General features: G+C 42.8%; 1 protein-coding gene and 1 non-coding gene across 3 annotated transcripts in view; both read right to left on the bottom strand.

Moving 5' to 3' along the window:
- Positions 1-14,513, bottom strand: part of Rnf149 (ring finger protein 149) — a 30,263-nt gene extending 15,750 nt beyond the window's left edge. For both annotated transcript variants that reach the window (XR_008219907.1, XM_052745078.1), the window contains exons 1-3: positions 13,919-14,513; positions 3,122-3,372; positions 1,930-1,998 (exon numbers count right to left, since the gene is read on the bottom strand). Coding sequence is in view for 1 of the 2 variants with exons in the window: in XM_052745078.1 (XP_052601038.1) it covers positions 1,930-1,998; positions 3,122-3,372; positions 13,919-14,372 (774 nt within the window). In the remaining variant the exon portion in view is untranslated. The remainder of the gene's footprint in view (positions 1-1,929; positions 1,999-3,121; positions 3,373-13,918) is intronic.
- Positions 10,472-10,601, bottom strand: LOC128115118 (small nucleolar RNA SNORA33). The gene has a single exon (XR_008220011.1). It is a non-coding gene; the product is annotated as a small nucleolar RNA SNORA33 (small nucleolar RNA).
- Positions 14,514-15,490: the final 977 nt, after the last annotated feature.

Here is a 15,490-nt window from a genome sequence, read left to right as displayed (position 1 = left end):
TAGTGTCCTTGTATGAGTTAATGTACACCATGTGCATGCATAAAGCCTCAGAGGCCAGAAGCACTAGATCACACCATGTATGTATGAAGCTTCAGAGGCCAAAAGCACTGGATGCCCTGGAACTGCAGTTACAGGTAGTTATGGGCTGACATGGGTGCTGGAAACCAAAGCCAGGTTCTCGGCAAGACAAGTTAACTCTCTAGACCACTGAGCCATCTCTCCAGCCCCTTAAATTCTACGTTGTAACAAAATAATTTCACTTATATTTCATGTTGTGCAGGAAACCATTTTAAAATTCCTTAATAATTTACAAGCTTATACATTATTGTAAATAAATCCACAAGAAAAGAAAAATTAAAAATATAATCACTTGTCTCCAGAAATGGATAAGATGCAGACCGCAAAAATTCATTTTCCTGTGTAAGTTCACAATGTAAAAATTCCATATCCAGGTACACACTTCACAAACCATTTAGAGACCTTTTAAAAAATTATTATGACAATTTTAAAACAAGTTCCTAGTATCATACTTTAACAAATGCTGGTATAGGAAGAAAATAGTATCAATTTACTTGTATTCTCAAGGGCTTGGTTCAGTAACTTATACATGTGAATCTGTCTTCTCACATGTAAGCAATGAGATTTATTGCTAAGGAGGGGAAAAAAAAAACATGCAGCAGGTACAATAGAATTTTAAGTTTGTACAAAGTCCTGATTTCCTTCCTGAAAAGGAATTGAAGAATAAATTTTTAGAAATCAATTCTCACAACCTAGATTAGCATCTAATTTATAAATCAGAAGAATTTCCTATTAATATCCATGAAAAACTCTACACATACTCTGTATGGCTAATTATTAAATGGAAACTCTCCTGGTGATTTGCGGGATAAGAAATCAGTACTTTGCACCAACTAGTAAAATTCCACTATACTACAGTGTAAAAGTTATTGGGGGAAGGAATGACCCACCCATACAATCCTGAGCATATCTTAATCCTAACTATACCACAGAAGCCATTGATAACAGATTTCAATTTTTAAAACTCAAAAGGTCTATAATTTAATGTCTTTTAAGAAAAGTCCTCTAAGTAGGGCAGAGGAAGAGATGTAAGTAGTTTCTTATAGTCTTCCTTTCGTGAAGGGAAGGGAGGAATGGAAGGTGAAACAGATTGAGTCTCAAAGCTTAATAAGATAAAATCAGCATCCAAGCGACTGCTTCAGCCCACAGCTATAAGGCAACATGTCACTGCAGAGGATGGCCCACTACAAGATCAAATGTTACACATTAGCAAAGTTCCCTTCTAAGGGTGTATCCTTGAGGAGTCAGTGCCTCTGGAGTAAGGTTTTGTTTGCACTGTTCCCTAAATGCTTTCAATCTCTGAGTATGTCAGAAAGGTTCCCTTTTAAAAGTATAGTTTAAAAAATATGCTTTCTCTCTCCTCTACAAATGTTCAGTATTCTCCCTGTAACTGAGGGGCTTTGAGAGAATGTGCACATAGTCTTAGAATTCACAGCATCTTTATCGTCATTTACTTTGGCCCAATGGAACTTTCAGTGACAGGAATATTGACACATTGTTGTCACTGAGTACATACAATGTAGGAACTATCTTTTAAATTCAGTGTAATTCATTTAACCTTTTTGGGAGGTGGGGTGCTGGGGTCAATTCAGGACTTTACTATTGAGACACAGACCTGGACGGTAATAGTAATTCCTTTAAACAGCCATGTGACTGACGACCGCTCTAAAGGGCCTCTTCATTCATTCCATCTCTGCCAGCCTTTCTTTAAACTATTGGAACAGACATATGAAGGCTTAACAAAGCTCACACGCTTGTTACTGCTCAACAGTAGACTGGAGAGAAAAGACTTCCCAAAGACACAAACATCCTCCTGTCTGGACCCCAAACAAAGCACAATCCAAGTATTACCTTCTCTCCATGCTTTACAGTATGTAGTGGAAGCTGGCCAATAACTTTCTTAGTTTCCTTTCTATGATTCTTGGGGAGAAAAACAGTATTATTAAAATAGTCTTTAAAAAATAACCCGTAAAATACAATGTAAACAAAACAGAAAAGTTTTCATTAGCAAAACAAAGTTAAATGATTACTATGAAAATAACTTAGAAAAAACTTTTGATATATAAAAGAACCATATAACTTATAAGCTACTTGGTAAGCTTTTTTTCTCTCTCTCTCTCTCTTTCTTTCTTTCAAGTCCTGATTGGCCTTAAGATCACAGCACCCTCTGCCTCAGCTTCCCAAATACCAAGGTTATAGGCATGAGCTACCATGCCCAGCTAAGAATATATCTGTTTACTTACTTACTTGCTTATTTGCAATGAAGTCGAGGGCCTCACACATGCTAAACAAGTACCCTACACCACAGGGCTGTATCCCTAGCCCAGCAATAGTTGCTTTGAATTCTGTATCTGAGAAAGAACACCCCTGCACACCCCCCCCCCCCCCCCCGCCACTTTTGTGATGTTGGAATGGAACTCAGAAACTCCTAGCACTCTAAACATGTGCTGACGTTTGGCCACACTTTCAACTTCCAGAAAACAATTCTTACACTTAAACATTGGCAAGAAAATAATGAAGCCCAGGAAGAAGGTACCAATTCACTCTCCATCAATAGTCCCTAAGAGAAGAGCCCTGCCTAGTTATCAGACCAGGAAGTCTATTGTGCATTAGGACTGAGTATGCCACTGGAAGCCTCTGGCTCTTCTCTCTGTTCAAGAAAGGGCTTGCCTTCAGATAAATAGCTTATCAGCTACTATAGTGCAGACAGAGCAGGCCATTCCTCTTTGCTCCTCAACCTTATGCCAAGCTAGAGAACAGGGTTATATATGCTCTTTCTGTCACATGCCCTTCTGCTAATCCTCTGTCTACAAGAAGACAAAGAGGGTACAGGTACCTGCAGGAACCAAATGTACAAAAAGTAACCTAGACTTAAAAATACATTCCAATTAAAAAATTCATCAAAGTGAGGAATACTCAAATAAGCAAACTGAAATTAGTGCGATTAAATGTAACTTCAAGTAGTACATAGAATGTATTTATGAGCTATCATTTAAAATGAACCAAACTGCATAAATTAAAATGAATAGTTATCCATAACTACCTGACTTCCAAACTGTGAGCCAGTATATAGGAAACGCTGTATATAATAGAATATTAGCCATGCTAATGAGATAATCATCATCGTGATGAAAGCAATGGCCACAAACACCACAGACTGACCACTGATGAATTCTTGCATATGACGGGTACCAATTGCTATGCTCATTTTTACTGGAATTCCTTTTTGCACCAGCTCAAAAATTTCTCGTCCTTTTGGGTAGCTAATCATAATGACGACTGTCTTTCCTGTCCCTGCACAAAAGAACAAAGAAATGAACAAAAGTTAGATAAAATTAAGAGTATGTTCTTCAATACATCAAATACATTTGAAAACTTCAATAAAAATGAGTAATATAGTAAAACATCAATTGCCAAAACTGGTTCCAAAAGAGAAAACAGGCTGATTGAAATTAGGAAAATCACTATGAACTATTTTCTGAAAAGCTAGGATACCATTTAGATTCCCAAATGAATCTATCATTAGACCTTTAAGAAGCACAAAATACTAATGGTATTGAAACTGTTCCATAGCTAATTAAAAGGCTACTTACAATTTTTTCTAAGCCAGGCATGGTGGTAAAAGCCTTTAACCCAGAGGCGGAGATAGTTGGCTTCAGTTAAAAGATAAGCCTGGATTATACAGTAAGTGAAGGCCAGCCTGGCTAGACAGTGAGACCGTGTTGTGCCTCCGCCCTCCCAAAACAACCACCCCAACAGCTGCAGATGTGGCTCAATGGCAGAGCACCTGCCTCGCATGTACAAGGCCCTGTGTTCAAATTCCAGCACTATAAAAAGGTATTAAAAACCAAACATGGTAATAAAAAGCAAAAGAATCATACAGGTTAATTTCACTTATGACTATGAATGTTCCAGGGCAGCCAAGGGCTACACAGAGAAAGCCTGTCTCAAAAAACCAGGAAAAAAAAAGAAAAAAGGGAATATGAGAACTCTATTGTGATCACTACCACTTTTTAAAATTTTTTATTTTGTGGTTGCCGTATTAGGCATGAGGCTCTTTTTGATGTTGAATATTTTCTTTTTCTTTTTTTTTTTTTTTCTGGTTTTTCGAGACAGGGTTTCTCTGTGTAGCTTTGCACCTCTCCTGGAACTCACTTGGTAGCCCAGGCTGGCCTCGAACTCACAGAGATCCGCCTGCCTCTGCCTCCCGAGTGCTGGGATGAAAGGCGTGTGCCACCACCGCCCGGCTTCTTTTTCTTTTTTAAGACAATGTCTCATAGCAGACCTTAAATTCCTCCTACCTCTGCCTCCTGAGTACTGGGACTAAATATGCATTACCATGTCTGGCAAAAATTTTAAAAGCTTCCTTTCAGAAAACTCATGAATTTTTTCACTATCCCCTTCCCAAAGTTTCAAGCACAGAAACCAAAATAAGGTGGCATTAATTGGAAACCGTTACTGTCCTACTTACCACTGTCCTTGCTTTAAAAAGTTTAGAGCTGGGGGAATGGGTTAGCAGTGAGTGCACACCTACTAGGCCCAAGGCTGATTTCTATCTCCAGGACCAGGAAAAAAGTTTAACATCCAGTTATCAATGCCAAATCAGTATACTGAATTTTCTCCTTCAGTTAGTTTTCAACCAAGTTGAAGTTAAACCAATCTAAGTGAAAAAGGATAAACAAGACTAGTGTTTAAGGGGCCGGGAAACAGCTTAATGATACAATGTGTGCTCAGCATGGATGGGAGAGGCAGGATTTAAACCCAACTACCTTCTCTAAAAATGTGTTTATTGCATGCTATCCGAATGAGACGAACTAATGCCTAAGAGCCCAGTTTCAGTCCCCAGTAACAAAGAGAGGTGGGAAGCAGGCATGAAGAACTGGCTGCAAGACAGACCTAAAGAGATCCATCAGGTCTTCAAAGATACTAGGTGCTTTCTGTTTTAAAAGAGCCCTGCCAAGTCTGAGATCGTTTGGAGGCACAAAAAAATCATTTCTTCCACATGAGAACAAGTTTTGCAGTAAAGTGTCTCAAAAATCAGTTCTTTCTCTAGCTCTAGCCTCAGTTTAACAGATTTTAAAAATTAAAAAAAAAAAAAAATCCCACTTTTGTAGTACTTTCAGTTACCGTAACTCTAGTTCAAGGGGCTCTGATGTCCTCTGGCCCCTGTGGGCACTTGTTCACATATGGCACAAAAAATTCATGACACCACAAATACATAAACATAAAAATAATAAATAATTCTTTTTTTAAAAAAATCACCTCTTTCCTGGGAAAAGCCAGGAGCCTACTGCCTACTACCACAGTGAAATGTGGCATACTGATGGCATATGTAAATAAGGGCAATTGTTTGGTGGCCCCCCCTTTTCCAACAAGTCTGTTCCTTATGCCTCTTCTTGATTTGTCATTTTCCCCTAAGTACCCGCTGTCACAGTCTAAATGTCCATCAAAGTAACAGGGCTCTAACATTAGAGTATGTGCACAGGGTCCAACAGTAGCTGTTAGCATGGTCTGCACTCAAGAGAAGAAGCAACAGGTAAAGTGTGGACAGTATGCTATCCTTAGACATCTCCAGGGAGTTGTCTGACTGGCTTCTGGATGGATGGAGTGGGAGTTGTCTCACTTTGCAGAGCAGAAGGTCTAAGTAGAAATTCTGCACCACACAAGTCCTATGATAGATAGTATAATGTGTTAGGTCTCAAAGAAACCCGGGAAAAACGGGCTGAGGTGACTATTGAACACATCAAAGCGGACCCTGGCCACCAGTCTCTCCCTACTCACAAGCACCTGCTACAGAGTCACAGAGATTGGCATATCTCACCTCCTACCCAAACCTTTCCAGCACCTGACTTTGCTTCCCTTTCCCCAGCTTCTCTTTTCCTATAAAACCTAGCCATTTTGGCTACATGTTCTCTTTGGTGCTCTTGGACTCCTGGCTCTCTCCCGGCCTCTTGGCTTCCGGTCCCTCTCTGTCTTCTTTCCTCTTCCTCTCTTGCTCTCCCCATTTTCTCCTCTTCATAGCCCAGTTTAGTCTGGACCCTTCCAGATGCCTCTGTCTGGGCTCTCTCTCATATCTACAATACATCTTCTCCTCAATCATTCCTTGGAGCATCATGTTCTCATTTTTTTTCATTCATCTGGTGAGAACAAAGCATAGACTATTTTATCTTGTTGAGACACATAGTCTAGAGCATATCCACTATGATCTTAGCCACAGGAACTTTGTTTCTGAAGTGCCAGAAGGGCACCTTTCTAAGGTGGCTTCTGTCTGCAAGATGATACTGGAACCAGTTTGAGGCTAACTAGAGGAAACTATGGTTTTACAGCATGTTCATTAACGACCCTGCTGTCACTGGGAAATACACTGAGAGGCAGGTATTGACTACCTTTAGGAAAATATTCAGCAGTCCAGAAACATAGATAACAACAACTATGACATGGCTATAACCCATGTACTATGACAAGGTACAAGCTAAAAGCCCTTTTAATTAAAAAAAAAAAAAAAAAGAAAAAGAAAAAGAAACTTGCAGAACATTTCAAATAGAAACAATGGTATAATTCTGCCATCTTGGTTAAAAGCTTTCATACAGAATCCCAAATGGCTTCTATACTACCAGCTGGTAACAATTTCTGGTGCCATTTTTTGTGACAATGAGAGACAGGGTGTGTGGGGAAACCCTCCATTATAGAACATATCATTTAAAGCAGAAAGCTGCCATATTGTTATTCTACAGCTGTGGACTCAGAAATCTTCAGGGAGTTGTTCAATGCTACCACCTGGAAATGCTGGTTCTCATCAGGGTCTGAAAGTTTTATGTCCAAGGCAGTATTCATTTCTTGAACCTTCTCCACAGGGTGTGTGGTTGCAGAGCCAGACCTGGGCTCAAATCTCATTTTGTTCACTGCCTGAGGAGACCTGTGTATTCCTGGACAAACTGCTCTCTGAAAATGATTCTTCTTCCTTTTTTTTTTTTTTCTGTCATTGTTAATTAGTTTAAGAATGATTCTTCTTTGGGCTGCCACTTATTTAATAAGCAAGTAGAATAAAGAACTAGACTTATGAGGGATAATCTTGTTTGGAGTAGAGGGAAATCTTTCCCTGAGAGGCACATTTACACTTTATCTTCAAGAACAGAGAAAGTTTAATGAACCAAAGGAAAGGAATTTTTCTAGGTCATAAAATGATCATAGAATCATATCTGAGGGACTAGAAATATGGCTCAGTGGTTAAGAACACTGCGTCTTGTTCCAGAGGACCCAGGTTTAAATCTCAGCACCCACATGAAGCTTGCAACTGTTTATATAACTCCAGTTTCTGGAGATGCAATGTCCTCTTCTAGTCTCTGTGGGCACTGATGCACAAATAACATACATGATGTACAAATAGTAGCACGCAGATAAGAAACTCCAAAGAAACTAAACCTTTTAAATATTTATATTTGAGAAGGTGATGAGTCCAGCTTGGCAAGTTATTAAAAACAGGCATTATGTTGAACGAAGAGGAAAATGAAAAATTAGGCAAAATGAGAAAAGCGTACACTTAGCTTAATGAGTGAGAAAGAAATCAAAGTATTTTTTAAAAAGCTGTAGCCTGTAGAGGCAGTGTGATGGACTGGGGATAGTTCGTTATTCAACAGTTTGGGTGGCAAGACTGCTTCCAAGACCTATTTTAAATTGACAAAACTCAGTGATGACTTTTTTTACCCTGTGACTTATTCATTTTTCACAGCTACTCAGGAGGCTAGGACAGAGGAGTTCCCAAGGCCAGTCTGATCAATATGCCAAGAACAAGTCTCAAAGCTGGGGCAGGCAGATGAACTAGCTCTGAAGTAAGTTCGTGCACAAGGTAAGGGACACCAAGCACATCTATCACACTCCCCCAGACTTTATTGCCTGTCAAATCACTGGCTCTCTGGTCCAATCCACAAGAGCTAATCTGCTCAAGTAATTTTGTACAACTGTGTGTACACTGGCAGAGAGAGAAAGATCTCAGCCAAACAGGTGAATTTCTTCACAGGAGGCATAGAGACTTGAAATATAAGAAATAAGCTGTGGAATTCTTTTTCTTCCCCAGGGCTTAGTGTTGCTATCATTCTTGCTTGATTATAAAAAGGTCATCTTGCACAATCTCACCCACAAAGTAATCTCTACACCTTCCCATTAGGCAGGAAGCTCCCTAAGGGCAGTTTCTGTTTTATTTTTGTCTTACACTGAGCACAATGTCATTGTACACAGCAGCATCATAAATCTCTTTGTTGAGTAGCAGATACAGAATAGTATTTTTAGCAGGCCAAATTACCAGTAACAGAATTTCAAATGTTCCTATGCCAAAAATAAAATGGTTTCCATTTCCTTCTCAAATTTTTTGTGCTCCTCTTGCTACCTTGTCAAAAGCTAAACAGAGTTGTAAAGGATTACCACTTGAACAGTAACTTCAAAATTTAGTATCAAAACTTATGAATGTAATGTACCATTTCTCCTCCCAAGGAAACTAAAGTCTACTTCAGTATTGTCTTGAAGGAGATAAGGACTACTGAAATATTTAAAGTAGTAGATTGAATTTCTGGTGGAGAAAACTAATTTAACAGCAATAACTGATCTTGAGGTTTCAGTAGCAGAACCTCCCAAACTTTCAGGTTTTCTTTTTTAGAAATAAAGTGCCACATTCTAGCCACTTCTATTCCCCTAGGGAATCCTCAACAAACCGAGATTTAGTGCAAACTCAGCTTAAGTTCTATAGCGACTCTTGCTCTACTTGTAGTTATCAATTTTATTGAACTGTGTGTTGTACACACACACACACATGCATGCAACTGAGGTGCCTGCCCAAGGAGGCCAGAAGAAGGAACCAGATTCTCTGGAGCTGGAATTACTGGCACTGAGTCATCTAGCATGGGTTTTGGGAACTGAAATGAGGGGCCTCTGCAAAAGCAATACTCACTTTTAACCACGGAGCCATCTTTCCAGCCTCAGATAGGCCTCCTTTCACACATCTTGTCTGATTTCTTCATAGGTCGCTCCTCATTAGATTAGACAAGTACTACCTGTTCAGTTTATCAGGTTTTTGTGGCATGGACCATGGATGGCCCGTGGAAGGTTTCTTCATGAATGAATGGATTGGAAAAACTAGCTTATCTTCCAGGACTACAGCTGAAATTACCTAGTAAGGAGAATTACAGTAGAGGAAATACTCTGGAATGTCTTGTTATACGAAACAGAAATGTTTGAATGGTTGGCTAGGGTGAAGGAGGACAACACAATTCACAATTGGGCACTATATAATTATAAATATTTGTGTATGATTGGTTTAGTCAAAAATATTGGGGTTGGGGGAGACCTGGAGTGATGGCTCAGGGGTTAAGAGAACTTGCTGCTCTTTAGCAGAGGACCTGGCGATTCCCAGGACCCCCACAGTGACTTAAAGCCACTGTAACTCCAGCGCCCTCATCCGGCCTCCACAGGCACCAGCCACGCATGTGGTGCACTTCCATACACGCAGACAAAACACTCATATACATAAAAATAAACCAATAAAAAAAAGCTGGCCAGTATGATAATTCATGTCTATAACCCCAGCACTTGGGAAACTAAGATAAGAAGATCATGAGTTAAGGACCGGCATGAGCTACTTAGCAAGACCCCATCACAAGTAAACATACAAACACAAAACAACACAAACTTCACCACCACTACCTCTCCCCCGAAAACGGATTTGTTGAAACTACTACTGAACACTTACTGAGAACTCTTGCAGCTTTTCCATGTTAGTTCACTTCAGACCTTTCAGCCTTTTGCAACATTACTCCTGCTACATGGAAGTCCTATAGCCCACCTACCACACATATACATAACTCCCTAATGTCCTGAACCTGCCCATCAAGTCAATCTTTCCAGGGAACTGTCCTAGTTGGCCCCATCCTCTATGAGTCTATTAGGGTGCCACTTCTGGCTCCTTAGAGCACCAAGATACATTTTAAATTCAAATTAAAGTTGTAGATCAGTTGAGAGCACAGTTTTACAGATAATCAATAACTGACTATGCATAAAGACCATTTAACATGCACTGCTGGTACAAAATGAATACCTCTTAATATATAGCTTCTCTAAAGTTGGGTATTTCTTTTCATTTTTTCCAAGACTAGGTTCTTAGAACTAATCACAGTGAAATTTTAATTAAAAGTCTCAATGGGTCCCATCATTACAATATTGTGGCCATTTTTAGGAATCTTTTTTGTTGTTAAATTTTGTTTTTTTGGTTTTTCAAGACAGGGTTTCTCTGTGTAGTTTTGGTGCCTGTCATGGATCTCCCTCTGTAGACCATGCTGACCTCAAACTCACAGAGATCCGCCTGGTTCTTCCTCCCAAATGCTGGGATTAAAGGCTTGTGCCATGACCGCCTGGCCATTTTCAGGTATCTTAAAAGACTTGAGCTATCTTTAAAGTTTGTAATGTAGCATCACCACTGTAAGCTTTTTCTAAATGTCTGCAGAAACATTCAGGTAAACAGATTAATTGGCTGACTAAGTGGGGGTATTTCTTCTCTACCTCTGAAATCCTTTTATTTCAATTCGATCCCTTTTTCCTGCCCTTTGCCAATTGTTTCGCACTTAGCAAACAACATTCAAGGATGTAAAATGCTGTTCTTAAAAGGCTGTGCCAAAATTTCACCTAGAGGTGCATGTTACTTAAGCTACAATAACTACAGTAAGGTCAACACCAAGACCGTAACGATTTGACTGTTATCTATTTTTACCTATCTTGGTCAAGATAATTTCGACACCTTTCAGCATCCTTTAGGCTTTCTAAGCACCTGTGCATATAGTGAAGTTTAGACTCTTCTGCCTGGAAAGTTATGCTTATCACTACTGACAGACCATAAACCCTTCATAGGCAGCCATTCATCTTAGGCATTTCCAACTCCAACCGAGTACAATACTTGATCCAAAGCAGCTGGCAAACTGAAGTCTGCTAAAAACAGAACATTAGCACAGCTCTAAGTCCTTACTGCTGTTCTGAGAGAGTATGATCTATCTTAAGGCGAGGATTCTTTTAAAATCCTCAGTTTCCGTAATGATTAAATTTTAAAAGTTATCTAAAGCCAGATTCCAGTGAGAGGAAAAATGGGTTTCAGAAGAACTGGGGAGTAATTCTCCCCACAACTTAGGAAGATGATCAGTATTCAGTTTCAGAAGCACACCTCTACCTGTTGATAGAAATCCACTGTTACACATCAGCACTAAGAACAGTGGAATCAGTGGATTTTCCTGGCTTCAGCTACATTCTGACTAAACAGAGGAAACCAACCTAAGTGTACACAGCTCAATAAATATTCCGCTCAAGTTCAAATATAGTCTGTCAAAGTTGGCTTCTCCCATCTTCTTCTTTTTGTTTGTTTTTTGAGACAGGGTTTCTCTGTGTAGACCCAGATGTCTTGGAACTCGCTCCATAGATCAGGCTGGCCTCCAACTCATAGAGACCTGCTTGTCTCTGCCTCCAGAGTGCTGGGATTAAAGTTGTGTGCCACCACTGCCCAGCCCCATCTTCTTAACTCTATTCTCAAAGTGCTGCTGCCACTGTCATCCCTGGTACCCACATGGGCTCCATTCTGTGAGTCAACCTTTCCACCTCTGCAGTCTCTACAGCCCAAGGGTCTACATTTGTTTCCAGCTTTTCTTCCTTGTTAACTACACTACTACAATTCATATTCTTTTAGGTCAGTGGTTCAAAATGCTAGATAATATTGTTGTCCCCTGAAGTTCTGGCCAAAACTCAAGGCATTTCTGGTTGTCACAACTGTGCAGAAGGCACCTAGAATGTGGGAAGACAGGAATGCAGCTAGATATCATATAGGTCACCAAGCAATCTGGACTTGTATTAAAATGCTTTTGAGTATGTTTCCTTACTGGACGGTGGAGTTAGGGATCTACCTTAAAGGGCCCTCAGGAAGAGTCAGTCACTCGCTGCATCACATTTTTTAATGTGTGCACTTTCATACATTTTTCAAAAGGTGCTAATCCTCCCTTTAAAAAAAATCAGAATTATTATCATGCTTAGAAAGGAGGCAGATAATGAGAACAGAAGTGTCCCTCCACCGATGTTTCTAATTAACATCGCTGAGGTGCTTTTCTGAGTCCAGATAAATTATATATGTCAACAATATAAACAAGAAAGGTTGCTGAGCCATGGTTAGAACAAGTGTTGTCTGCTTGGGAGGATGCTAATGTCATTATCAAAAAATGCAGTAGGGTAGAGTTAGAAAATTGTAGGGTGGTGAGTCTGCCATTTGAAAGAAAAAGTCGACATTAAGATGTGTATGCATCCAAAAATGCACACACCCACCATCAAGGAATCAGGTCCAGCACAGACCTCTTTTCACTGACAGAACTGAACTTGGGAATGCTGCGTATGGGCTACATCTGTAATGCTAGGAGCTTTCCTGAGTCTTCTGGAAACAGGCCGTGTGTACAATGACAATTAGGCCAATTTGTAATCACTAGACTAACTGCAGCTGACCCACCACCACCACCACCACAGGGACATCTGTACTCATTCTCACCCACCACTGTCTGCAGCCAAACAAACTTCATAGTCTCAAAGACCCAACTTCTTCAGGGTTTCTCCATTCGAGCCGATTACTTTCATGAAATTTCAAAGTCTCCTTACCTCCTCCTCCTCCTCCACCCTACCATGCTCCTACGGTCTGAACCCATTTCTCTGCTAACCCGGAGTCAACATTCCTGAAAAAGAGTTGATCTAGCCGGGCGGTGGTGGCGCACGCCTTTAATCCCAGCACTCGGGAGGCAGAGCCAGGCGGATCTCTGTGAGTTCGAGGCCAGCCTGGGCTACCAAGTGAGCTCCAGGAAAGGCGCAAAGCTACACAGAGAAACCCTGTCTCGGAAAAAAAAGGGGGAAAAAAATTGATCTATAAATGGAGGTCACTTCCTTGCCATCAAATGGCCATCATTCCCAACCTATAAAAAATGGCCAAATCCAATGTCATTTTCTGTCTTTATACATTCTGTGTTGCATTCATGCCAAAACAGAACAACAACAAATACAGTACAGGAAAAGGATGTCTGACTTAGTAGCAGCAGAAACAAAAACGGTAATCACCGGAAATGCAGAATGAGTCAACTGTGTGATGCCTTAAAGCTAATGTGATCTTAGTAGCACAACAGAAATACGATCAAATTCTGGGTCCCCCCCGGAGAGAACTCTGTCCCACGGATGGCATTGTGCAAACTCATCCTTGTCTGAAGTACATGCAACCTGCTGTCCCTGGAATGGTGTGTTTAGGACCGGCCTCCTGACTAAGAGAGCAAGGTCTTTTCTTCAATGAATACAGTAAAAAGATTTCATCTGAACTCCGAACTGTCCAAATACAATGAGCAAGTGCGATCGCCCTACGTGTGTCGCCAGAGACAAGCAGGTGTCGTGCTTGCTACCAGGTTTTCCGATTCAGGGTTCTGAAACATTCAGATACGCCTGGTCAAAAGTGAAGAAACCAGAGAGCCACCAAGCCATCACGCTAGGTTGGTGAATGGGCAATGCGACCCTGGAGCGCGCATGGGGAAGGGTCTCCCTCCACTCCCACACACTCACCACGCAACCAACTTTGGGAAACGGTAACTCGACCTTAAGTGACCCCGTGATTAGGAATCTGGAGTCTTTTTGCAAGCGGTAGGAGCTTCCTCCTGCGGAGTTTCTTCGCTACTCCCCTGCCTTCTTTCTCACCCTCCCGAGGAGAAGCTCCCATCCAGTGTGTGCACGCACTTTCCTCTCCACACCACCGGGGAAGCCACCAGGCTCGCCCCTGCACCCCCCCCCCCGGCCTGCTCACCCGCGTGCGACATGGGCTCGGTGGCGTTCCCGTGGCGCTCCAGGTTGTACACCACCACCGCCGAGGCGTTCCTCCGCGCCGCCGCCAGCACCTTGTCCTTGAAGGTGCAGCCGCCGCGCGCCACCAGCGCGACCCAGGGCGCGGCGCCCAGGCTGCCGGGCGCCACGAAGCGCGTGTCGGGCGCGCAGCCCTCCTTGTCCCCCTCGGCGCGCGGGACGCCCACCAGGCCCTGCCTGTCCTCCCGGGGCGAGCTATCGCCGAAGCGGCCGCTCTCGGACACGCTCCACACCGTCATGTTCGACTGCGGGTCCACGTACTCGATGCTCACCACGGCCGAGTACCACTCGAGCGCCCCGCCACCCACCCCGGGGGCGCACAAGGCCAGCGCCAGCAGCGTGAGCGTGTCCCGGGCTCCCACGCCAGCCGTGGGCCGCCGCCGTCGTCGCGCCGCCATGGCCGCCCGGCCGGGCTGCGGAGGAAGAGAGCGAGCGAGCGAGCGCCGGGCGACCCTGCTCGCTCCAGGCCGACCCGCAGCTCTGAGGAGGCGGCCGCCGCTCGCGAGAGACACCGCTGATCGCGGCGGGGGCGGGCCCGCGGCGCACGCGCACCTGGAGGGGCGGGAGCGGGAGGGCGTGGCGAGACGGAAGGGGTGGGGCCCTGCCCGCGGCCCTAAGGTGTGCGCAGGCGCAAGGGTCTGTGCCTGGGGGGGGGGGCGGGGGGCGCGGCTGTGGGCGGCCGTGCTGCAGCTTGCCGATGCCAATGTGTCTTGTGCAACCGGACATCTACAGTCCCCAAGTCTGGGGAAATTTGTGTGGTTCGGGCAGGCAAGCGTGGGACTGCGGTTGTGTAAAATCTCTCAAGAGGGTGGAGTTGACTGCGCAAGGCACACGGCCAAGGCCTGGCTATCTAAACCACTTAAAACAACAACAACAACGAAGACAAAGCCGCCCTCGTGTTGTCCGGATGCCTTTTGTTACCAACTTCGTTGATTCTTTGGTGCTCATCTCTCAAGGGTTCGCGTCAACCCTTTCTGTTAGTTTATGTGTAGCGTGTAGGCTTCTATTTGGATGAAGACGAAGGTGCTATATGAATCAAAAGAAAAAGGGGGGCGGAAAGGACTTGTTTGGAAATAAATGCTGGCTGATAAATAGTCCTATCATAACATGGTGGGTGGGTAGTTTTTGTGTGCCATTAAATGATTCTTGAACACACTTAACGTAGTTAAGTGCATTTATGATAACTCTTTGGTAAAAACTTGGGGTGGGGGGCGGGTAGAGCTGAGGTTTGCAATGCTCAGTGGTAGAGCATCTCCCCGAATTTGAAAGGTGTTTCCCCTTTCTTCGAAGAATATGAAAGTCTGACTAGACCCCAATAGATGAGATCTCTCCTTCCCGCCGCGGTGACATCATACATCATATATGAGCTACCAAATATCAAAATGCATTTAAAATATCCCATCCTATATGAGCTACTGAATACCAAAATACATTTAAACCTAAGAATTGGACACTTTAAGAGCTTACAGCATAGCTATACATTGTCAGGCATTTCTCTGAACACACACACACACAC

The sequence above is a fragment of the Peromyscus californicus genome, unplaced genomic scaffold (genome assembly GCF_007827085.1).
Source record: "Peromyscus californicus insignis strain IS unplaced genomic scaffold, ASM782708v3 Scaffold_19__1_contigs__length_69161282, whole genome shotgun sequence".
NCBI classification, from domain to species: domain Eukaryota; kingdom Metazoa; phylum Chordata; class Mammalia; order Rodentia; family Cricetidae; genus Peromyscus; species Peromyscus californicus.
The sequence above is the reverse complement of the archived record's forward strand: the minus strand, read 5'-3'. Positions and strand labels throughout refer to the sequence as shown.